This window comes from Saccoglossus kowalevskii, chromosome 5 (assembly GCF_978046115.1).
Source record: "Saccoglossus kowalevskii chromosome 5, keSacKowa6.1, whole genome shotgun sequence".
NCBI classification, from domain to species: domain Eukaryota; kingdom Metazoa; phylum Hemichordata; class Enteropneusta; family Harrimaniidae; genus Saccoglossus; species Saccoglossus kowalevskii.
In genome coordinates, this window is record NC_140645.1 from 30,947,251 (window position 1) to 30,973,729 (window position 26,479).

Consider the following 26,479-nt stretch of genomic DNA (forward strand, 5'->3'; position numbering starts at 1 on the left):
ACAAAACACCCAACTCGCTGTGTTTTCTTTCATGCTATTTTCTCTGTCAAATTCAGTTCAAAGTTTCCACTTTGTCTATACTGACAGTAACACAATCTATAATCTGTGTTATTGTTAAAAAACATTGATCTTTCATTTCTACATGTCACTTGTACTGAACATTTACATCAACTACAGCTAATACTTAACGGGGACTTTGCAATATCAATGCTTGTCTGATTTGTTATTCTCTTCTCTTGTATATTTATTTATTTTTAATGCATTTACCAGAAACGCCAAATTTGTCCTGTAATGTATTTTCTCTATCAGGCATACATGCTCCAATGTAAATACATGGGTACGTGGTCAAAACTAATCATATTTTTATGGTCTTGAAAATACATATCTATCTAGGCAGTTTACTAATATAGAAAATTAAGTAGCAGGAAATTTAAATTTTCCTTATTAATTTACATGTCAACATTTTGACCTACCCGTGTGGTTCATTCTTCACTTTCATGTTTATTTCCTTTCTTTTCATTTTTCTTTTTTTTTACACCTACAAAGAACCACCAGTTGAACATAATTCAATCGCAATAACTGAGTCGAGATGAAAGAAAATACCAATTACAGGTTTTTCACGATTGACGTAGAATTGCAGAAATTTATTGCGAGATGTTTACGAGCTTTAACGTTTCTTGAATTCAGGTCATATGCTAATGAAGCGAACAATAAAACGTCAAGTGCTGTCTGATTTCAACAAGGCAATTTTGGATAAAATCATGTTTTTAATGTTTTTACTACATTGTTACATTTAGAATTTAGTCAAATGTGATATTCTTTGTAGCAAAGTTTGTCATTCTTAACTTCATGTATATATTTATTTTCTAGACTAACAATCGAAGCGAAAACCATAAAATAACAAAATATAGAAACTCAAATTTGTTCTTGTTATTTTAATCTCGATTAAATCTACAAAGGATGTGTAATTTTGTGGACCAATAAAATGCATTGAAAAATGATTCTGACAAGGTGTTCTGGATAACAAGGACTGAAATCGTGCTCGAATATAGAGAAAAACACGTAAATTGATGTGACCTTAAAATAGGTCAAATTTTCTTAATGGTTATGACCATGAATGCCAATGTATTTGATGTTATTGATGACCATCCATTGATATGCCCATATTACATGTATTTCGCTGTTAACGATAGGTCAACATATGGTTCGTTTTATCTCGTTTCAAATAAAGAATTATTTCTAATTACTTATTTGTTTACAATTAATGCTCAATAATTTATACCGCTTCACCATGCCAGACATTTGTGACTTTTAGCTTCGCTGTTGACTTTGTCGAGCGGAGCTTATCATATGAGTGATTGTCCACCGGCGTTCGTCGTCCGTGTCGATGTTTTACTTTTTCGACTTCTTCTTAGAATCTACAAGTCTGAATGCTTTGATACTTGTTGTATATGTACCTTGGGTAGACTTCTCTAAGGTTTGTTCTCTTGGTTGGTCTCGTAATTTCTTATCTTGTTCTTGACGTTTATGGGAATAGTGCATCGTGGGTAATACTGTATTGATCGAGGTGAAACAAACATGGCTGCCGTAATGCCTGTTGTTCGACTACATCGCTCGTGTTTCTCTTCTTGTCTTAAAGCTCTCTGTTTTCTTTGATTTTTTTCTATTTCAATTGAACAACAGTTTGACTGTGGCCATGCATTTATTCATTGTCTACTGTTTTTTCTCGAATTGGTTGATTGTCATAGTAACATACGCTAAGTACAACTAAACGTACAGTTGAAATGTAGTCATTTCTAAGGTTGAAAATAAACAAACATGAATATGTAACTTAGTTTAATTCCCTCAGTTAAAAATAGAGTTTTCAAAATAAATAAATAATAACACGTACCCACATGTATACTTAAGTTTTCATTAAAACAAAGTTTTTGAAATGTTTGGACATGTAGATTTAATTTTTAATGGAAAACTTTTCTACCTGTAGTTGCCTCATGCTTAGTACATCTAATATAAAATCTATAATTATTTTCTGATAAAAAATTTCATAATTCACTCATTTAATGTTATTTTTTATTTCAGCCATGTATATACAGAAAAGGCTTGAATTTGCCCCGTTAAAAAATGTTGTTTCTGATACTCGCACAGACACAGGAGTTCTTCCACAGTTTTCTTTGCTTTTCTGCCTGTTCGCCAATCCATTGCTCCAAAACATACCTTTAAATAGTCGTATTGTCAGTTAACAAGGTCATTCATAGTAACACTTCTATGAGGTTGACGTACTAGAATTAATGGGTTTAATTATCAGTGTTCACTGATGACATCATTGAATGGCCATCTAGAGGCGAAAAGACGCCAGGCAAAAAGATGTTTGTCGTGTTTGTCATTTCTATACGTGCCAGTAAAGAAATTGAAGGAGTACATTTGCCTTATGACAATGAAATTCGATTTTTAGGGTATGCTGATGATACCACGCTCTTTTTGGGGGATCAGGTGACAGTTAAGCACATTCTTATTTTGTTAAAGTACTTTCATAAGTGTTCTGGACTTAGAATTAACTTGCAAAAAACACAGCTTTTACTAGTAGGTACTATGAAAAGGCAATGGAGGGAAATAGATGAGATTTCACCCACTGATAAGCCAATTAGATATTTAGGCATTTACCTGGGCCACAATAAAAGGTGTAATAAGAAATTAAATTTTGATGATAAGATAAATAAAATTTCAAATATTCTGTCAGTCTGGAAATCACGTAATTTAACTCTCAAAGGAAAGGTTATTTTAGTTAAGGTATTTGGTGCATCAAATCTGGTGTATTCAATGACTGCGATTTCAACCCCAAGTAATGTTATTAATGAGGCTAGGTCCTTGCTATTCAATTTCTTGTGGAGGGGTAAAAAACATCATATAAAGCGTAATACCCTAATTGGTAACTATGATCAAGGAGGCCTTCGTATGGTGGATATTGAAATTTTGAACAAAACAATAAAACTTTCCTGGGCTGTTAAAATTATAGATACAGAATCAACTATAGCTGTATTCAGTCATTATTATTTTAGAAATTATGGGGGTTTGCGATTTTTACTCCAGTGCAATTATGATTGGGGCCAAATAAATGGTAGAATACCTCCCTTTTACATGGATATTATAAGATATTGGAGTGGGATAAATAAACAGAAGGAACCAAGTTGTGTACAGGAAGTTATAACGCAAACAATTTGGAATAATAAATATATTTTGATAAATGGGAGCTCTGTATATTACAGTAAATGGCACATCAGTGGAGTAAGGTACATCGGTAATTTGTTAGATAATAACGGTAAATTTCTAAAGTGCCATCAGTTTACTGAAAAATATAATATTGCTGTGAATTTTATAACATATACAGGTATTATTTCGGCAATTCCATCAAAATGGAAAAAGCTTTTGAAATCTAATGACCATGTGCATGTAACTGGACAAAATGTTCAAAATACAATTGATTATGGAAAGGGTAAAACAAAAGATTTCTATAAAATACTGACAAAAAGTAAATTTGAACCCCCAAGCTCAGAAACTAAATATGGGTCAATGATTTATGGGCGGAACATAGCAGGAAAATGGAAGGCAATTTGGGAGTTACCTTATAAGGTAACAGGTGAAGAAAAAATGAGAATTTTTCAGTTCAAAATTTTGCATAGAATTGTAACAACAAATTTATTCTTATACAAAAATAACTTAAGTACAGATAGTATGTGTAAATATTGTCAAAATGAGGAAAATTTAGAACATTTGTTCTGGTATTGTTCAACTGCACAAAGATTTTGGAATTCGTTTGACGAGTTCTGGGAAAAGATCTCTGATGATAACACAAAATTAATCACATGTTCAAGTATTATCTTCGGAGTACTGGAAAACAGATCCCTTTTAAATTTGTTGTTACTAATTGGTAAATATGTCTTGTATTGTAGCAGGTTTACTGGTTATAGCCCAACAATAGCCTATTTTATAAGTAAAATTAGAAACCAAATTAACATTGAAAAATGTGTTTTAACTGAAAAAAAGTTTGAAACGAAATGGAGCAAAGTGCTGCAAGTGATTGAAGGATATTTGTAAGTTAATTTTATAAGTTTATTTAACATGTAGTCATTGTAAATTAATGAAATTCAACAGTTAATAAAAGAAAACAAATGAACCCCTCCCTCATACACACACTAACAACAACAGCCCCTCCCCCAACCATTTTTTCCCACCTATCCCCCTTCTCTTTTTCTTTTTCTAATATTGCTTCATTTTATGCTGTTAATTACCTTTATGTATATCTTTTTGACATGTAAGATTATTTTGAAGTAATGTACTTTTGTGGGAATATATGTGAATAAAAAAAACAAATTAAAAGAAAAAAAAAAAAAAAAAAAAGATGTTTGTCGTCTGATTCACTGTCCGTTTTATACCCGATTTTTAGGGCATTTCGCAGCACATACAAGTTGTATTTATCGACAAAATTCATTCATAGATCTCAAATTTCAACTACAGAATGTCAAAAGCCAGACCTCTGCTCCCCTTTAATGTGCCGGCCCTGTATGACATTAGGTGCAAAACAAGACACTTTCTTTACTCTTTACACAACAAATGTGACATTGTTTTACTCTTACAGAGGGTCCACCTACCTGTGAAGTGAGCGGTGCTGGTCCAGAAAATGAAGTGGTTGAAGGTCGTAGTGATGCAACTATGGTATGCGTCACTGATGGCACACCACCAGCAACTCTTGTGTGGATGAAAGATGGAATTGATACAGCAAGCAATGGAAACTCTCCTTTTCAATATTCCCCCGTCTTCAGCAGAGATGACGCAGAGGTGCCATTCAGCTGTAAAATAAGCCATGGTACATTAGCAGACGCTGTCACTTGTGAAGATGATATCACCTTTGATGTTCAGTGTAAGTACATGTATAGAAAAAAAAGTATATATACATACATAACAAATAAATATTGTAAATTCCTTGCTGGGCTTGAACATGAACAGATGTGTTAAAGGTGATCCGCTCAATCCCATTGACTGCACCACGTGCTCATGGGTAACCGCAAATTGCACATTTCCCGGAGCTCTCGCCAAGATGCGAGTGGCTTGTTTCGGATTAGCATACTAATGTCAGTGGCCATTTATAGTATCTGTTCCACTTAATTAATTTTCTTGTTGCCTAAGTTTGTCTTGGTGTTACCTGAAATGCAGATTTTTAGTATATTGGTTTTATAAAATTATTTGAAAATGGGAACCTCCTAAACCCGAAAGTTAAAACCCTGTATTTGTTCATATTCAATCCATATAGCTTTGAAAAAAATAACAGATCAAATATGGCTTACTCTATATTAGTGTCTGGTATGGATATTCAGTTTGGCCGATGTACAGTGTACAATGTATTCAAATGACAAGCCATGTGTACTCTTACGATTGCTGTTGAGTATTGTTACAATAGCTGAATGACAGTTAATATCAACGACAGGTTAATCGATTATCATTACGCTTTGTGGTGCTAAACTAAAATCAGAGACCTCTGAGGAGATATATTTTTTTTTTGTAGACCCTCCTGATCTCAAAATAGATGTGGAAGCCAGATACAAAGATGGAAAGATTAAAGAAGGCGAGGACTTCTTTGCTTCTTGTAATGTAATATCGTCAAATCCACGAACTGACAACGTGGCATGGACTTCATTATTGGACAATTTTCAAGTGGATCCTAATAACCCACTGGAAATATTAAGCATTACACGTGACAAGGCTGGAGAATACATGTGTTCAGCAGAAAATATATACTATGATGGAAGTACAGGAAAGACTGAAGTGATCATCACAATAGATGTGCAATGTAAGTAAAGGGGGCTATTATTGTTTGTGAGAATGGCACTAGAGAGCGCTATCATTGATATTCCTTTTACAAACTCTGGGTATGCCGAGCATACTGTAGAATACTTTATTTTTGCTTGTAATTTATTTTCGCTGAAAAAATCCAGCGAACATATTTTTTCCTATATTTCACATTAATCAAAAATCAGTGAAAATAAACTCCATACAAAAAGCCTTTTCAGCGAAAATTAATTCCATCAAAAATAAAGTATTCTCCTGTATTACCTTTATTCTATTCACTTTAGATATCTTAATAATTTAAGTCTTGTTAGCACAGAACTCATTTGCCTATTCAGCTATAACAACTTTAATGTAGAGTCAGTGTTTTTGTAAATGATCTCCAAACGTTTTACTGCAGTGCTTTAAGATTTCTTTATTGAAATGAATTGCAAGTTCATACAATGTCTTGTTTATATATGTATGTGCAGATATAAACATGTCCCATGCAATTTATTATTAAATTAATCTTTGTTATAATCACTAGACATTCCAGTTGTTGTGTTGGATGAGAGCAAAACTGTGAAAGAGGGAGACGCAGTGAGTATGATCTGCAGTACATTCATCACGGAAGCCAATCCCGCTGCCAGTGAATTCCAGTGGATCCGTAATAGTGCTGTGGAGCAGACCACCGAAGAATTAACCATGGATAGTGTAGCACGAAGCGATGCTGGGTTGTACAGTTGTTGGGCCTTCAATTATTTCTATGATGGCAGTCCAGGCAAGGGAGAGAGTACTACTGAGCTTGTTGTCCAATGTAAGTGTAACACTAATTGTGGATTGAGGTCATTGGTCAAAAATTTTAATTGTAGTATAGCGCAAATGTAACATGCTGATTGCCATGAAACTGAACAGATGTGAATAGTATGCCTTCAATAGTATGTTTTCTTTCATATTGCATTTTACAGATTCCTCGTTTCAATTTTTTATATTATTTTTCATATCTTCATCTTCTATGCAAGAGTACGTCACTAATTTCGTGAATTCCATGCCATGGCTTTGATTGGTCATGTATATATATTATAAGCACTGTTGCTGAGTTAGATGACATTCCATTTTTAATTTTCATTGAGGCCAAATAAAACAAATATTGCATTTGTGGCAACTCTATCTTTCCCAGATTTTCAGGCTGATCCTGTATCTTTTTATGGCTAAGACAACTTTTAACTCTATTTGAAATTTCTCATTAGTCTCCGTTCAGGCGTAGCCTGAAAGGCGACTACTAATTCCTATTTCTGGTTCCTTCCGTCCACCCCCTTTATGTCTCCAACATTTTCTCAGAAATTCTGCAGCAGATTTTATGAAATTTGGCAGGTTGATGAGCAAGTCTCTGTTGAACATGCACGTAATTTTTATTTCCAGATCAGAAAATCCTATGTGGGTCAAGATTTTCATCAACAATTACTTCTTCCTACTGCACTGACAGAACAACTGAGCATGCTCAGAATACATTGATTCGGTTAGATTCAGATTTATGAATTATTGATTTCAGATTCACAAGTTTTACCAAATGTATTCGATCGGTAATGTATACTTTTCAGAACTCAGAACCTCAAAACCTCAGAACTCAGACCCAACTTTGCAGAATCTCGGAACCAACTTCTAGAACCCAATTTCAAAATAGCTTACTTATCATTGGAAGTCATATTTTAGGTTATTATTAATATAACCACACCCTACCCAAAAATATGCAAATTAGCTAACTTGATTTAAGCAACCATTGAGCCAATTTCGTTCATATTTGGTAGGATTACACCTTGATACGAGTAGATGTGCTTCTGACAGCAATGACCAAGCTTTTTCAAAAATATGCAAATTAGATCAATGCAGTTATTTGATGCTATCTCTACCAGCACCGTGTCGATTTTATTTGCATTTGGTATGATTACACCTTGGCAAGAGTAGATGTGCTTTTGGCAATAATGACCACACCCTCCCAAGAATATGCAAATTAAAACAATGCAGTTATTTGATCTTTGATTCGACCCAGGTCCTAGTTATATACTAAGACCTTAATTAACAAAGAATTCATGTACATCAAGGTTCATTCAGATTTATGAATGTATGACAAGTAGTTTTGTTTTACTTGTGTACTCTGAGATTCTGAACATGGGTCAGTGGAAATTTTTGGTGGTCAGTACAGATTAGATTATGGGAAATCACTTGATGGTGACTGTGCCCACACAGATTACATATTCATTCACATGTTTGCAGATATTGTTTGTACTACTTTATAATCAAAGAACGGAGACTGTGATATTCATGTCTTGTTTTTTTAACTAAAATGTTAACCATTATGCAAAATGTGACGTATTATCAAAAATATCCTCGTATAGTATGGGCCAAGCAGCTTCAAAGAATAATAAATTATTCATTTTCATAAAATAGTTGTAATAAATCAATATTTTTTTCTATATTTTTTTTTGAAAGACAACAACATAGACCAACATTGGTTTAGAATGATAAAAAATGATCAGAAGTTTGTACCAATTTAAAATTTCAGCTGAGAAATGTATGGTATCGAATAATTTACAATTTCATTTTTCCAGATGCCCCTGTTGTGACTGTGCCATCAGTGGTAGCTCGTAGAGTAGGAGAGACACTGACAATTGAGTGTGAGGTTGATTCTCTGCCTGCACCAGAGTCAGTTCAGTGGGTTGCACCAGGTGCGGATCAGCCACTCAGTCAGACATCTACTGTGGAATTAGTCGACATTGGTAAAGGTGAAGGCGGAATCTACACATGTAATTCACAGAATACTTTCTATGACGGTGTACAAGGCACTGGTAGCGCCACAACGATAGTACAAATTGAATGTAAGTATTGCTCATTTCACTAGCGTTTGGAAGCCCTTGTTGCCTTTAATATAAGATCGCAGGGCCCATAGCATTGGGAAAATCATTTGAAAGTCTTTGGATTTTTTTTGAGGTCTGGAAAGTCTTTGAGTTGCCTTCAAATTGCAGGAACAAATCTTTGAAAAGTCTTTAAATTTCTTCATAGTTATTAATTCATTTCAGAAAGGGCTGTTGGTCACAGGTTGAACCCTGAAAGTAAGTGTTCATGGCTATGAACTTGTAAATAAATTATTTTTGTACACGTATGAACTGCTATTTTGAATTTTGATGAGCTTTGGTGATGATGTTAACTGAATTAAGGGTCAAAATGTCAAGGGATGCAAGAAAGTTTAGGAAAAGGTCTGGAAAAGTCTTGGAAATCATTTGGCTCTCGGATCACCTGTGTGGTTAAGATTTATGGCATGAACATTTTGTATCACGTGTCTAACTTGAACAGTTATTGCCTTGAATATGCAAGAAATAGATCTCTTTGAATATACTTTGATTCATTGACGAGTTACAATTGCACGATGAATGTGCATTTTGACATTGAACTATGAAAAGAAAAAAAAAAGAATTCAAGTTAAAAATGTAATATTTTGATTTCAGCGAAATGTTTTTTACATTGCAGAGATTCGCAGTCAGCGAAAATCCATTATTCAAGATTCCTAGTGTATTCTATATTGGTCGAAATTTTGATGCAATTATTTTCTCAGATGGTCCTGAGGTGAGTCTGGAAAGTCCATTATTGCCAGTAACTGAGGGAACCAAGGTGACTATTAACTGTACTGTTGATAGCCAGCCACCACCTTTTAAATACGAGTGGACACAGATCACGAAAGATGGAACTGTCAATGAACTTGGCGAGAATATGGAATATCTAAGCTTTGCATCGGTCGATAGATCTAAAGGCGGTAACTACACTTGTAAAGCAACAACAAAGTTCTACGATAACATGGATGAAGAAGCTTCAGCCTCGGCAAAACTTGTTATCCACTGTAAGTAAGAATGCATTACATAATCACTGAGTTATCAAATAAGAACAGTCGTGGTTCCGAATCTTCGATAATTTGATTGCTTTTGTAACAATTTTGTCACTGCTACAAAATTGTAATTTTCAGACTCGTGAAAATGTGTACACTCTAAAATAGAACACTGTCTACTTTTGACTCGCTCATTTTCACTTTTTGCATAATATGTGTGCTCATCTTAATCTTGAACTTGTTCAGGGAGTGTGCAAACCAATATACAGATTTCATTAGTTTAAATTGCTGCAAACCAAAATAGTCGCATCTGTCATCAAATCTCACATTTCACTGTTACAATGGCATAAATGTATATCTAATAACATAAGCAGTCAACAATCAATTTACTGAATTTTCTTCTAACCTTGATCACTTCCCATCTTCCTACGTTCCGCACTTTGTTGTAAATAAGCTTTACATAGACGAAGTCCGAAAACTGGGAATATTAATTTGGGTTCCGTCCGTTCCTGTGTTCAATCCGTACGTCCGTGTGAACGTCTGGAGCAATTTATCAGGCACCCCTTGACCGATCTCGTTCAAACTTGGTATACAGACAAGGTATGATGATCTCCATATGCGCGCTGATTTTCGTTACGATTTGATTAAATATGGCTGACTGGCAGCCATTTTCCCCTCACTTTTGCTAAATTCTGATATTTAAACGTCTCTGGAACGGTTTCTTTGAGCTGAACAGGGCGATTTCAATCACACTTTGTACATAACCTTTTTTTCCGAGATTCGGTCCAGATGGCCAATTGGCGGTCATTTTTCCCGTTTTCATGCTGATTCCTCCATAAGATATGGCCTTATTCAGTTCAAAGTTTGTACATAGGTACTATACTTCAAGATAACACAACACTGTGTTTTGTTTTGAGATTTGATCATTTTTTTCGAAATGGCGGCCATTTTGTTTAATATCTTAAAATCAGTCTGTAACGTGTCTGGAACTTTTTCTTAGGGATGAATAGGGTGATTCCAATTAAACTATGTATGATGATCATGTATATTGGGTTGCACGTGCACGTCATATTTTTTTCAAAATTTGGGCCAAAATGGCTGACTGGCGGCCATGTTTTTTTTTCTTTTCCTTTTTTGTGTCGATTCCTCTAAAAGATATGGCCTGATTCACCTGAAAGTTTGTGCGTATGTCGTATATCGCAAGGTAACAAAACAACATGTTTTGCCTTGAGATTTTATCAAATTTGTCAAAAAAAAACACATAAAATATCATTCTGTAACATGTCCGAACTGTTTCTTAGAGCTAAACAGGGCGATATGGCCTGATTCAGTTAAAATTAGAATAAGGCATTTTCATATTGCATATTAGGTTAGGGTGCAAGCCATATTTCTTTTGGAGATACGTAAACAACAATACCCGACTGGATACATTTTTCTTTCATGCTATTTCCTCTGTAAGATATAATCAGATTCAGCTCAAAGTTTCGACGTAGGTACTATATTGACAGTAAAACAATTTATTATCTGTGTTAGTGTTGATCTTTCATTTCTACATGTCACTTGTACTGAACATTTACATCGACTACAGCTAATACTTAACTATGCATTATCAATGTTTGTTGTATCTATTGTAAAGTTTGTGTTTGACTAATAAAAATAAAGTTAATTATTTTTTGCTATCTCTCACCAACGGTACATTTTTATTTTTAGATTCTCCTGATATAGTTGATGCTGTTGACAAAGTTGCAGTTGATAAAGATGAAATGGCAGTTCTCGTATGCAAATCCGATGCTTTCCCTGATCCCCAGTTCAAATGGTTGAACTCAGCTGGTGGTGAGCTAACCAATGACGTTGAAGGATTACAGATAGCTGAGAAATACGAAGATAACCTTTTTATTAGTACCTTAACAATTGAGAAAGTGAATTCTGCAAAAGACTACGGCAGATATGATTGTATGGCCTATAACGAAATTGGAACAAAGTCGCTGCAGATTGAACTTGTTCCAATAAGTAAGTAGTGAAGAATATTACTTTGGGGGCCTGTTGTTTCATGGTATCCATTTAGTCTGATTTAATAAAGATATTATAGATAAATTTGTAGAATGTTGCACCACAATTTCAGCATCCAGCAGTGCACATGGTCAACAAAATAGAAAATTATCTTTTTGTCCAAAAATAACAAAATAATAGTACATTTATAAGAATGTGTCAAATCGTGCTCTACATTTTTCCAGAAAACAAAGCCTAAGTAAAATAATTTATTTTGAAGTGGCTCAAAATGTAATACATTGAATGTCACTCCTCTGATTTGTTGGCTTCACTGTTGACTTTGTAAAGCAGAGCTTATCATATGAGTGATTGTCCATCGTCCGTGTCAACTTCTTGTTAAAAACCGCAAGTCGAATTGCTTTTATATATTATACATGTAGGTACTACCGTTAGGCAACTCACAGATTCATTCATTTCACGATGATTTTTTCGATTTTTCAATTTCGGAGAATATTTTTGGTAAAAAGTGATATTTCGAATTATTGTTCAAAACAGCAGTCTGATTGCTTTGATACCATACATATATATATAGGCACCCTGGGTAGACTTCGCTCAGATTTGTTGATTTTCTAATGATATATTCAGTTCTTTAATTGAAATGTGCATTGCTAACTGCGGAGGCTGCTTGTTTTTGTATGTGGAAACTGCCAGTACTCGTGTTGACACATAGAGAAGTTTTGCTACTGAAGTATATTCATGTTTAGGACTTCATGACAGGGCTGTGTGGACATCTCTATATCAAATGGCAATTTAATGTATTATCCTGGCATCAACCAGGTTTGATCCAACACAAGAACCTGTAGACATTAATCATGGTTTCCCCCAAAGTCGCAAAACTTAGTGAATTTCCGCCAGTGGAACTGTCTGCGGCACACTCGCCCATGGTTGTGGGTTGTTGGTGTTGAGTTTATGACAAGATTTGAACTTGGTTCTAATGATCGTGAGTCTTATGCTATAACTACTATGTTATGCCAAAATGTTTTACAATCTAAATTCCCACTTTGTAGCCATACCTGAAAAACCCACAATAACTGAGACAAGCGTCACTGACACAACCATAACAATCACCTGGACTGCCGGATTTAATGGAGGGCGCCCTCAAACATTCACGGTGAAATACCAGAACTTGGAAACTCTGGATGAAGCTAAATCAACCGAGATGAAAGATGATGGTTCAGAATCATATACATATACAATAGAGGGTTTGAAAGCAGATACTGAGTATACAGTATGGGTGCTAGCAACTAACACCAAGGGTGAACAAGAAGTGAAGTCAAGTGTTTTGAAAACTGGCAGTAAGTAATATTCAGTACTAATCTTGGATTACTTTCCTTTCACAAATATGGTTCATAATTTGAGACAAGGGATGTATTGGGGATGGTGTAGCAATTCAGTAACTCCTTTTATTGCCTTGCTCGAATCATACATGAGCAAGGGTATAGAAGGGGAACGTTTCTCTTAGTGGCATCTGTTGTCGGACTTATTAACTATGGCTTGCTAGTACAATAAGTCAAACAATATTTATTCAACTGCTTTCTACTATGTGTTCACAATATAGTGACATTAGAGGTAATATGTACAGCTACAAATACTGTGGGATCTAGTACACCATATACCCAAACAGTCTACAAACTATGTAAGTATACAATGTGTTAATAATAGATAATTACAATTCTAGACCAGGGAGACATTGAGAACTGACTGGGGTTTATTGTATCCCTCCCAAATATGCTAATCAATAGATAATATAATTTTTAATATTTTTGAGATTGTGCTGGCACCAAAACCCTGCGAAATACTTTTTGTAATTTGTTTCATTCACTAAAAATATCAAATAGAACTACTTGAACCAGATCAATATTATTGTCACGTCAAATGCAAATGATTCTAATGTGATATGTACAATTTTTTTCCTAATCAGTTTCATTTGTTTCGACAACGTTCCTAAAAATTTTCACACCTCTTTATTATTCAGCAGTGATAGGATGTCAGACGCACTGTGACACTGCTTTTGTTCTTGTGGCAACCTTTGTCAATACTCCATATGAACACGCCTGTGTGCTGCAAGTTTTCGACATTGAGCTGTGGAACTGTTAAATTCTTTTTCAATGCTCAGTTTATCTTTTGAAAACAACTAATTTCTTGTCGGAAATCAAAGATAAAATATCACACTGAGTTATCGGTAAAACCCTTTCGTTTTGCGTTCACCATCAAGTCGCTGAACTCTCATTTGCATATTTAAATGAACTAAGGTAATTTAAACACGTGGGCAGCATGCAGCATTTTGATTGTTTAATTAGCGACTTGGCCTATCCAATCAAGAAACGTCTCGTGTGCATTCATACAACATGGCGGATATCGTATCGCATCAATCGTTTACATGTGACCGAAATCATTCACTTACGGTGAAACTAAGTAGAATTTTACTTGCATTTGATAACAATAGAACGAATTTATTTTTCGTGCGTTATTGTGATCACTACTGAGTAATAATCAAGAATTTCAACACTTCAAAATCAAGTTAGTTCACTTGTGAGCCGAAGCATGGCTGGATTGCGTTACCGTACCCACTGTACCATACTTTTCTAGTAACCGTATCAATAAGCAATGCATTCGTGTTTATTTTTATTTGAAACTTCTGTCAGAATATACTTTCCGTTGCGAAGAAAAAATAAATAAATGCATATTGCATTAAATATACAGACTTTTGTTTTTAGTTGTCAATGCATGCCACACTTATGAGGTCTATAGTCATTTACATCAAATTTTATAGCGTCTGTCAACTTGGGTGGACATTTTGTAGCCCACATGTCATGTGCAAGTTCTTTCATTTTCAATCCAAATATACCTTTTATTTTTATTAGTTTATCGTGATATAATGTACAAATAAATTTGTTTGCTAATAAACCATTTGTCTTTCTGTCTCTTTTTTTCTAGCATTAAAGCACAATGTGAGCTTTTAAGTTTAAGGTGGGTGTGTGGGTCTATTCCACAGAAATCTACAGAACTGTTGATATTTCGATGTAATTTGGTACACACATGCTTTGGGGCATACTACAGACCCGATTACATTTTGGGCTAAATCTGTTGAAGTTAAATACGTAAATTACCTCATGAACAACGCAACAGATTTTGACCAAATGTGATAAGGATGTACATTAATGTAATCTCTATGTCATGTTACTATTGTGGATAATTTGCATATGTAAATTAGCATATTGTTTTTGACTCCCCCGTGCAAAGCACACAATGGGAGTCTTTGCAGTTACCCTGTCTGTATGTGTGTGTGTGTCTGTCCGTTCTACCGATATCTCAAGAACCGTGTGTTGGTTTTTAATGAAATTTAGTGCATATGTGCTCTAGGCTAATGTGCAGATATGATTAGGTTTTAGTTGAAATCCATGCATATTAATTACCTGATTATCATGACAATTAGCTAATTTTTAGCTGTTCCGCGACTCTTCAACTGATATCTAAAGAGCCATTCATAAGATTTTGATGAAACTTGGTGCATAGATGCTCTGGACTAATGCACAGATATGTTTAGTTTTGACATTCCATGCATATAATTAACCCAAATTGCATATTGATTAGTCAATTTTCAGCTTTTCCACTGATATCTCTGGTACTAATCATAACATTTCAATGAAACTTGCATAGCTACATAGTATGATGCACAGATAAGTGAAATATTAATTACCTAATTTGCATAATTCGGCAATTCTAGGTATTGATGTTTCAAGTACTATTACTATTACTATCAGTGAATCTTGGTACATAGATCTTCTAAGATCTTCTAATACAAAGACCTGATTAGTTTTGGGTTAAAATCAGTGTATATTAATTACCTAATTTGCATAATTAGCCATTTCAGCTTTTATCACTTGTACTAGTTATTCCATTTCAATTGATACATTGATGCTCTAGAACAATGCACAGACCTGCTCAGTTTCGAATTAAAATCAGATCATATTAATTAATTAATTAATTTGTATAATAAATCATATTTTCGGTTCCAATCACATTTCAATGAAACTTCGTACGTAGATGGTCTGGGACAATAATTTTGATACATATTTACTCTAACACAATGTGATGATCAAATTAGTTATAGGTTTTTATTCGTTATTAATAATTACCTAACTTAATAATTTACTTTTCAGCTTTCCACTAATTTAATAACGATTAATTATCACAATTTGTATAATAATTCATTTGGTTCATTGAGGTAATGCACAGACATTATTACTTTAATATTGATTATCTATTATTAGCCCATTTCTGATATCTAAAAAATCTGATTTAAATTGAATTCATTGCAGAGGTGCTCTGAAACTAATTAGATTAAAAACCATGGATGAGAAATCAAATATATTTTCTGTATGTATTACACAGTTTGATAATGTGAGTAATTTTTTTTATGTTAGGCATCACAAATAACAGACAAAAATTAGTTCCCAAGCTTCTCGTTCAAAAAGGAAATCCTAAATTTTGAAATGATTTTTATTATGTCTCAAATACTCTCAGCACACGGGAGTTCTTTTTAAGCTTTCTTTGATTACTAATTCGGGATTACCTCATGAACAACTCTACAGCTTGGGATCAAATTTAGTAGTCGTGTGCATTGATGTAATGTGTATGCCATGTTAGTATTGAGAATAATTTGCATATTAGTTAATTTGTATAATGTGGCTATTATAGTGTAATTTCATGAACATGTTACTAAATGATGCCATATTTGTATTCTGTAACGTATTCTGGATAAATGACAGACCTGTTTATTTCCAACATTTAATTCTTAACCCTTCTAAGCTATCTTTGATTTTATAATTGGGTAGCAGTAAATCCTGAGAATGGTGATAAATCAATATTATTCTAAAAACCAGCAACACATTACACTGTATTTATCCTGGTAAAAGCCAGGGGTTCCTGAACGTTCAAATTGTCACTAAAATGTGGGATGGGCCTTTCTTGACCTTGTACACAGAAGAGCATGTGCAAATGCAAAATTGTCAAAATAGACTCGTGGGCCTTTACTAGGATAGTAAATGTAAAATAAAGTCATTGACAGTCCCATATAAGTTGTTTATTTATGTAGCACTATGCATATTCCATTTATATATACAATACAAATGTAGATACATGTAATTCAAGAATTTTTAATATGGCCTTTAATTTTTTATGGATGTACTAAGTGGTTCACAAATCAAAATAACATAAAAATGTATTTCACATCATTTTAGTGTATTCATGGATGTAAAGTAGTATTTACCTCAATGGTGTCTTTCAATGATATAATGTATTTGATTTATTTTATTGCATATTATTCCAGAAACTGACCAAAATTCGTGTATCATATGTGTCAGCGTGGCGGCATTACTTACAGTTCTTCTGTGTTGCTCAGTGACTGGCAATATCGTCGCATTTGTTTTACATAAGCGTCTTAAGCAAAGTTTTTCAAAACAGGTATGCTCTATGTTAAATAATGACGAGGAAATTGCCATGTTTTCTATGTTTTTCTGTGTGGTGCATAGCGTGGATATTGACAATTTATTTGAATACATTAACTCATCCACATTACAATTAGGTCACAGTATTAGTAAATAGTAAAAAAAAAATACTGTCAAATAAACTAGTTTTGAAAGTGTTATCAGCAACATCATTTACGTATAAACGGTAGAAACATGTATCCGTGTATTTATTTAAAGTGTTGTATTGTTTAAGTGTTCTATGTAGGTATTTTGTATTTTGTTTCAAAGTCTATGTCGGACTCGCGTGGTTATTATACAACACTTTCTACAATGACTAAAGATGCAGAACATGTATATGAAAAACCTAAAATAGAGGCAGCCGAGGTAAGAGACCATATTAACACTTAACAATCGCATACAGTCACAAAGTGAAAACATTATTGATAAATTGAATGCAAATTAGTTTATAGAAAACTACAAATTCTTTTGAATTGACAATTAGCCTGAATGGATCATTATGGTAATAAGATATTGTTGATTTACATTATATTTTATTGTAGAACATTGAAGACATTAATTATGCTTATGAGGTGATAAACACAACACAGGTAAATACAGAGCAATCTAATTACTTTCTTTACAAATTACATCGATTTATATGACATTTGTTTTCTATTTTATTTAATAAGAAAGTATATTCTGTGGCAGTTCATGTTCTAGTATGTATATGCAATGAAACAATATACAGGATTATGCCGTAAATTCGCCCTGGGCCGTTAAACGGCAGTTTGGGCTTTAAAAAATGGGACCAAGAAAGTCAGTTTTTTGAAATTGTTTTTTCTAATAATTTGGCGTCATTTATTGGACATTTCAAGCTTTCCTGACGCCTAAGATTTATTCAAGATTATGTTTATTGCGACTAGCGTGAATGGGTAAGCTTCGTTTCGACAACGAGCTGTTATCATTGTAAACAATGTTAAAATATTCTTCATTGCTCAGTTTATCTTTTAAAAACAACTATTTAGTCCCCGTTGAGGCGACTATCTCGCATATTTTTTCAGGGACTGAGCAGCAGATGTTAATGAAACTTGGTAGGTTGAGAACAAGTATATGTTACATATGCACGTAATTTTTTTTCAGATCTGATTGACCAGCTTTGTTATTAGTCCAAGAAAAGTGTTCAGCTTGGAATGTGTTTGAACCCCTCATTTAATATGCAAGAATGTAGGAATGTACCAAGAAAATTGTTTTTTTTTCTGGAGTAATTTGTAGTGCATTTTACTTATAAATGGTCAAAACAGAGCATGGAGATTTTATGAAAATGTGGTGATGTAAACAGAATGATGTCGTTAGGTCACAGTTGCGCAACAAAGGACTATTTTGCGCGTAGCTATAAAATGTGTCACCGAAGTACACATGTGCTTGATTCCAAGCGTTTGTGATGTGAAGAAACGCCATCGAATAATAAGTATTGTGTAATTTGTAGTAAGAATGTATTCAAATAGATTTATGTTTATGAATCATGTTTCTTTTCAAAGTGTATTTTATACAATAAACATTGTTTATGAAAATGTTTTTTTTGTTATAATTGAATGATGAGTCATTTTGTTGTACCATCATTTGAATTATGTTTTACGAATTTCTGATAGTTTTGGCTTTGTGTTCTATGAGCTGTTCTTTCAAGTGTCCATGTCCACTGTACACCACTTTTCCCGTTCGCAAGCGATTTGTGTTAATTTCGCGGAGGGGGAGGGCTGTTTTCAGTTGCAAATGCTGAAATCAAAGTCGCATATTTTCTTAGCGAACGTATTACAAAAGTTGTGAAATCATTGTACTGTTTTGGCATTATACGACTAGCAGTTTCCTTTTGATGGATTGCGTGTGCATGGCCGTGGTGTTTGTAAACTTATCGAACTGTAGTACATGTAAATCTGCTCCGGGAAATCTGCATGCAAAGTTTTAAATTGCCATTTTCACGCTGCGTCATAACATGGAATCGTCATCTATGTATGCACAATTGTTAATCTTATGTTCCCCAACGCATTTAAAAATCCCTTTTGAATTTGGGTGACTTTGTGTAACTGACCGTGGTGTTTGTAAACTTTAGTCGAACTGTAGTAGTGTGGAAATCTGCATCGTCTCTTGTGTACCAACTCATTTAAATACGTTTGTGCCTCAACGAGAGCTGAAAAGCGATTTCCATTTACTTCGACGGTTATAAATCAAGTGTATCAGCTTTCTTCGAACTTCCCATTGCCATCTGGAGTATGTCTACTACACTCGGTGGTGTAGTGCGTATCGGTCTTCTTATATATATATATATATATATATTATATGAAACGCACTCGAACCCGGAAATCGACGACAAATCGGTTTGGTCTCGTCACGTAATTTATTCCTTTGTTCTTGACCGCAGTACGCTTGGCTATGAACTTCCACTTACCCATGCTTATAGGAATAGTGCATTGGCGATTTGGCTGTGGCCATGCATTTAGTCATTGTCTACTGTTCTTCTCGAATTTGTTGATTGTCATAGTAACATACGCTAAGTACAATTAAATGTCCCAAGTTGAACAGTAGTCATTTCTAACATTCAAAATAAACAAACATGAATATTTAATTTAGTTTAATTCCTTCAGTTAAAATTTAATTTTTAATAGAAAACTTCAGTTGAACAAGTACATTTTTCTACCTTCATCTTTCTAAATTCAGATTCTTGAATTCCTGATTTCTGATTCACAAGTTTCACCAATTGTATTCGATCGGTAGTGTATACTTTTCAGAACCTCAAAGCCTCAGAACTCAGAACCAACTTTGCAGAACCTCAGAACCAATTTCTCAGAACCCAATGTCAAAATCGCTTCCTTATTATCAGAAGTAATCTTTTAGGTTATTATTAATATGACCACACCCTACCCAACAAATATGCAATTGTTAAATTCAGTTATTTCCTTTGATCTCAGCAACCATTGAGCCGATTTCGTTCAAATTTGCTAGGATTGCACCTTCACACGAGTAGATGTGCTTCTGGCAGTAATGACCACGCCCTCCCAAAATATGCAAATTAGATCAATGCAGTTATTTGCTGCTATCACTACCACCACCGTGTTTATTTCATTCATATTTGGTATAATTACACCTTGGCATAAGTAGATGTGCTTTTGGCAATAATTATCATGCCCTCCCAAAAATATGCAAATTAGATCAATGCAGTTATTTCCTGCTATCTCTACCACCACCGTGTCGATTTTATTTATATTTGGTATGATTACACCCTTGCACGAGTAGATGTGCTTTTGGCAATAATGACCACGCCCTCCCTAAAATATGCAAATTAAATCAATGCAGTTATTTACTCTTATCCCAGCAACCATTGAGCCAATTTTGTTCAAACTTGGCAGGATTATACCTTGACATGATTCGATGTGCTTCTGACAGTAATGACCATGCCCTCCCCAAAATATACAAATTAGATCAATGTAGTTATTTGTTGGTATCTCTACCACCACCGTGTTCATTTCATTCATATTTGGCATGATTACATCTTGGCACGAGTAGATGTGCTTTAGGCAACAATGACCACACCCTTCCAAAATTATACAAATGAAAACAATGCAGTTATTTGATCTTTGATTTGACCCATGTCCAGGTAATATACTAAGACCTTAATGAACAAAGAAGTCATGTGTATCAAGGTTCACTCAGATTTATGAATGTAGCTTCTTATACATGTGATGAGCAAGTATCATCCAGCATTTTGATTGGTTAATTAGCGATTCAACCTATTATGCTGTTAGGTCAACACATGCAAGACAAGGAACATGGCGGATACCCGACAGCATCAAGCGTTTATATGCGACTGGAATCATTTACTTACGATGAAACTAACTTGAATTTTAGTTGCATTTCATAACAATTCAACAATTTATTGTGTGTACGTTATTATAATCACTACTGAGTAATAATCAACAATTGTGAAACGCGGTATGACAGAATTGCGCAACCGTGATCATTTGCTGCTACGCAATGCAGTTGTGTTCGTTTTGAGTCCCCGTCCAAGTTGCTGCCAGTTATCTCTCACATTTTCTCCGGGACACTGCAGCAGATGTCAATGAAACTTGGCAGGTTGATGAAAAAGTCTGGGTTACATATGCACGCGATTTTTTTACAGATCTGAAAATCCTAAGTGGGTCTTTCTCAAGATTTTCATCCAAAATTACCTCTCTCTACTACACTGACAGATCAACTGAGCAGAATAATTGTTTCTGTTAAATTCAGATTCATGAATTCCTGATTTATGATTCAAAAGTTTTACCTAATGTATTCAAACCAAATGAAACAGAAATTCAGTTTGCACTATACATCAAAAATACAGTGCCGTAACTAAGAAACCAAAAATTCTGAGCGTAAGAATTTGTGTTACAGAAAATATTCACAAAATGTATAAAGATACAGCACGCCTTATAATCATAAAATTTAAAATTATTATTACATAATATGTACTGTTTAATATAATGAAAACTTTTCATTACGAAAAACATGAGTATTGTATATGCCCTTTATATGTGCAGTTTTTAAGTAAAATAATTCTGGATTTGCTGAACATTTTCAACAAGTTATAAGCAGATAAACCTGTGAATGTGTATTATAGAAGTACTTGCAAATTATAATGAAGACAAGTTTTCTAATCATGGATTTTCTACCAACAAAAAATTGTAAGAAAAATATTTGTATTATTAGTTCCCGTTCGGACGGTAGTCCGAAACGAGAAGTAGTGTTCTTAGTTTCGTGCTTGCGTGCGTGCTTGCGTGCGTGTGTGCGTGCATCGCCATATTTCAAACACGCGTTGATGGATTACATTAAAATTTGGTACACATACATGTCATGAAGGTATACATACGCACGTGAAGTGGAGCGTTTGGCAGCTATTTTAGACCCAAAAATGTGCAGATTCTGATTAAATTACATACATCTAGGGTCTGTAAATTACATACATCTAACACAAAGTTGTTTTTATGTTGTTAAATTAATGTCCATAAAGTAGTGGTAATAGGTTTGGTTGTCAGAATTTTACCTTTATTAGTATTTTGTTTGATATCCTGATTTGATTATGATTGCAATAAATATATCAGTACTTTTACTACGTACCTCGATCATGGCACCCCCCTCCTCCGCATGATTTCGGGTTCAGGCAATGTGTCCTACTATTGCATCATGGGAGTGAATTCACTTCGTGTACGGCACTTTCTTTATGATGCTCTCTGTAACTTCGCGTTAATACTGAATAGTTTGAAGATCAATAAATTATTTGGTAAGTACAATGGTGTAAAATATATCTCCTGTCTACAGGGTTTTATGTATTTAATTAATGCATGCGGCAATAACCGATTTGCCTGTTTTTTATTTACGCTCCTTCAAACCAATTTTTATTTTAATGGCTAAGACAGTAATGTCTTTGTCGATCTACAGAGGTAATTTGTTCAAATCGTCATTTCAACCTTGAGTAATAACACTAAAATGTATTCTATTTTTGCTGTGTGCCATGTGTTCAATGAATTATGCCCGTTTCTAGCCACAAGGCGTGTATTTAACCGTTTTTGTGGACCGGACCCGGGCGGTCCCATGAGTTGTTGTATGTATGTCACAGTCTATGTTCTGGATGTTAGTCGGCAACGGTCGACAGGGTGATTTTAGGCATGTGCAAAGCAGACAGATTTGTGGAAATTGGCACCGGGAAATGTTGTATTTGAAAAAAAACCCACTGTGATGAAACCATGAAATTTCGTAACAAATTGGAAAGATCTTGAAGATTTATCGCTATGTATATATCGACATCGCGTCCCAATGACTGGCTACACTATTCGAAGTCTAATGACTGTCAATATATATGACACGGTCAAAACAAATGAATGGTTTAAATTTCATTATTTAGACGGTGTAACTCGGATTTTATCTAACTGCAATTTTTTAATGACCTGAACTAGTCTACATTAATATCGTGACAACCGTCAGTACTTTTCGTCAAAACGGGCGCCATCTTTAATATTTTAAGTGCGTCTTGTTGCTGTCACAGCGCCATCTACGTCACTGTCACTTGTTTGAACATATTTGTTTAAATGAACTTTGAAAGAACTGAATTATTATTGTGAGGTTTTTGTGGTTTCATGTTATGTTTGTAATTTTTTTTACAGGATCTGGGTTTAAAAGAAGATTTTTTTGTCTTTCATTTTTTTTTCTGTATTTACTACAGCACCCCTCTCACCAACTGTTTTCGAGAAGCTTGTCAGTTTTTAACGTACTGTAACATACACTTACCAGAGTACTCCTGATTGAACCAGTATACATTATACCATTATTATACTATATCTTTACCATACTATTAGTACCATATAAATTATCGTACAACAGTACCGCATCCAATATTATATTATATTACAGAGAAGACTTTCTGACTGAGAAATCATATATGTAGAAGTATGCATTTGGTCTTCTGAATTTGTCATTGTATGCAAACTAAAGTTTGTAATAAAAAGATTTTTTCCTGTCTGGATTATGCAACTTTATTTGTATATATATAAGGATGATTCTGTTGCTAAGTAGTGATATAGAAGGTAATCCTGGTCCCACTTAAAACTGTGACATAACAGGTCAAGGTAAATTGCAGGTAATGTTAATCAAGGGTCACCTAAATATTTGGGTACTACATCTGGGGCCAGTACATGCATGACAAACAGTCTTGTAGCCCTGGTATATTCAATGATTATGGATGTTGCTAACTGTAACAGTGTGAATGTTGATAACATACTAGATGTGGGGCAATTGTTGTATTTAAAACTTTATCCTAACAGGCATTCCAAAAATTCTAGTACGTATTTACAGGTTGCTGATTTAAATAGTAGCACTACATTTGGACCATATCATTTTAGATGTATTCCATGCACATCAATTTTTGGGTGCCTTGCTGAAGTTGACTTTGACCTTACAGTGCATTTCAGACATTGGACACTGCATTAAAACATGTTTTTTGAAAGTACTGCTCATGCCATTATTATTGTCAAAGACTAAGGATTAGGCATATTTACTGATAAGACTATGTTCTATCTTTTTTATTCACATAGCAGAGAGGGCAAGGTTACATGGATAGTGATAGACTTGCCTGTAGTCTGTTGCGATTCCGATGAAAAAGTCTTCAAGAATAAATAATAATTGCGATGGGTGAACGCGAAAGTCATGTGGCCGCGAAATCCAGACAGACTTGCCATCAGTGTAAGCGCCCTCACATCACTGGCCAGATTCGGGCTTGTAATGATTGACATGTCTAATATGTTTCAACCAATCAGAAGACAGGCTAATTAGCATATAAACTGATACCCCGGAATCGGTTTATGATCCGTGACTCGACCGTTCCTCCCACCGTATGACGTATATGCAAATTTACAAGTCACTGCAATTGGAGATTCGTTAGAATTGGAACCAGTATCAAAACATTTATCATCACTTTGTCATCTGTAGAGACAATTGATTAGTACAATTATACCATTCATGAAGATTGTAGCATTACCAACAGGTGCACAACATGGGTTGCATGGCCAATTTGTACTTGTGCCCTCCAATGTACAAAACAACTGTTGTTACTTTACCAATATCAACTTCTCAGTCACAGATAATAGCTCTAAGTTTGAAGAGACGTTTGTCTGACAAACACTCTGTAACAGAGCAGTTCATTCGTCCTAATTGTGTTAATGATGCATTAGAGTTTCTTCAGGAAGACAATCCTCATTATAATGATGTCATAATTAATGCTGATTGGACAGATATTAGTAAACGAGAAAATCCTGAAATCTGGTCATCTGTTACTGAGCTAACTGAGACCATTTCCATTCTGATATTCATGTCTTGAATACACCTCCCCTAGACAAAAATACTGATAAAGATGTGGTAAATTTCATGTGCTATTCCTGATCAGCAAGAAGATTCTATACTTTACAATTTGGTTGTATGACGTCAAACACATCATCACACTCGAACATGCAAGAAGAGGAAGGGCCTGGAATGTCGATTTAATTGAAACTATTATTGCAAGAAAGGAAGCTTCCAAAGATGTTATTTCATATGCAAAATATGTTATGAATAGCGTTATGTAGACTTTGGAAAAAAGTGGGCCTCAAATAAATACATCTGATTTGTTTATAGAGGCTAATGTATCTGTGACAGACTACTATAAAGCTTTGACAGTATCCTTAAAGCGTACATCAGTAATTTTTTTAAAAAAGAAACCAGTAGAGGCTAATATCAATCCATATATATTAAAAGCTCTTCCATCTAACATGGATATTCAGTTTATAACACATGTGTGCGCATGGATTGCAAATATCACATCATATATGTGCAAACCTGAAAGAGAAATGTCAGTACTTATGAAGAATGCAGTACAACAAGCAGATACTGTACCTGACAAACTCAAATGTATTGGTAATGTATTCCTACGGTCTCGTGAGATTTCTCAGCATGATGCAATTGCTGGGCTGATTAGTTTGCCATTGAAATATACAAATACGGCAGTATTGTATGTCCCGACTGGATATGAAAAAGACCAAACGAGGATGTTAAAAAGTAAATCAGAACATGAAAAAATGGCAGATAACTATGAAAGTGTGTACATGATAAGCATTTTAGATACTTCTGCATCAAGACCATTTAGTCAAGCATATTTGCTTGGCAGAGTTTACATCGATGTATTCAACATACACACAATCTTAAAAAAATGGATGATGGAGAATTTGTTGACACACTGTCAGATGATGTTAGTAACACAACAGACTATGAATCAGATAACAGTTAGATAACCAGTTGAGCAAGGCTAACCGAGTCGTGACCTCGATGTGGTTCGTAACCAGTTTTGTGATTGGTTGTTGCCAAATGCTTACAGGCCACGCCTCCAAACTTTGCCATGCGTTCGGGCAAACCGTTAGGAATTCCTAAATGGAGTCAATTTGTGTAGTTTTCTTGATTTATTCTGCAGATATCGGTAAAATGTAGGTAAGGCTTTGGCGAAATTCGAAGGAGCAACTAATATTCTTCAACCTGGTATTTTTTTTAGATTTTATTTTTCATTCTTTTCGTCTGTTTTTTCGAGTTTAAAAAATGTGAGCTGGCAGGAGCCTTCATCCCTTGTCTATTTCTTACACTCGATACCAGCCGATACCCCCCCACCCGCGCTCATAGAGACTGCGTACTACAGTTGATTATAGTTCCTGGGCTCCCT

At 34.5% G+C, this 26,479-nt stretch overlaps 1 protein-coding gene across 1 annotated transcript in view; it reads left to right on the forward strand.

The window, feature by feature from the left end:
* The window catches only part of LOC144361011 (nephrin-like), a 29,974-nt gene extending 11,189 nt beyond the window's left edge, over positions 1-18,785 (forward strand). Inside the window, exons 4-14 of the mRNA XM_085498912.1 lie at positions 4,634-4,915; positions 5,558-5,842; positions 6,365-6,634; positions 8,427-8,693; positions 9,428-9,709; positions 11,405-11,704; positions 12,751-13,038; positions 17,076-17,209; positions 17,503-17,598; positions 17,775-17,822; positions 18,355-18,785. Coding sequence (XP_085355038.1) covers positions 4,634-4,915; positions 5,558-5,842; positions 6,365-6,634; positions 8,427-8,693; positions 9,428-9,709; positions 11,405-11,704; positions 12,751-13,038; positions 17,076-17,209; positions 17,503-17,598; positions 17,775-17,822; positions 18,355-18,360 — 2,258 coding nt within the window. The 3' untranslated portion in view covers positions 18,361-18,785. The remainder of the gene's footprint in view (positions 1-4,633; positions 4,916-5,557; positions 5,843-6,364; positions 6,635-8,426; positions 8,694-9,427; positions 9,710-11,404; positions 11,705-12,750; positions 13,039-17,075; positions 17,210-17,502; positions 17,599-17,774; positions 17,823-18,354) is intronic.
* The last annotated feature ends 7,694 nt before the right edge of the window (positions 18,786-26,479 follow it).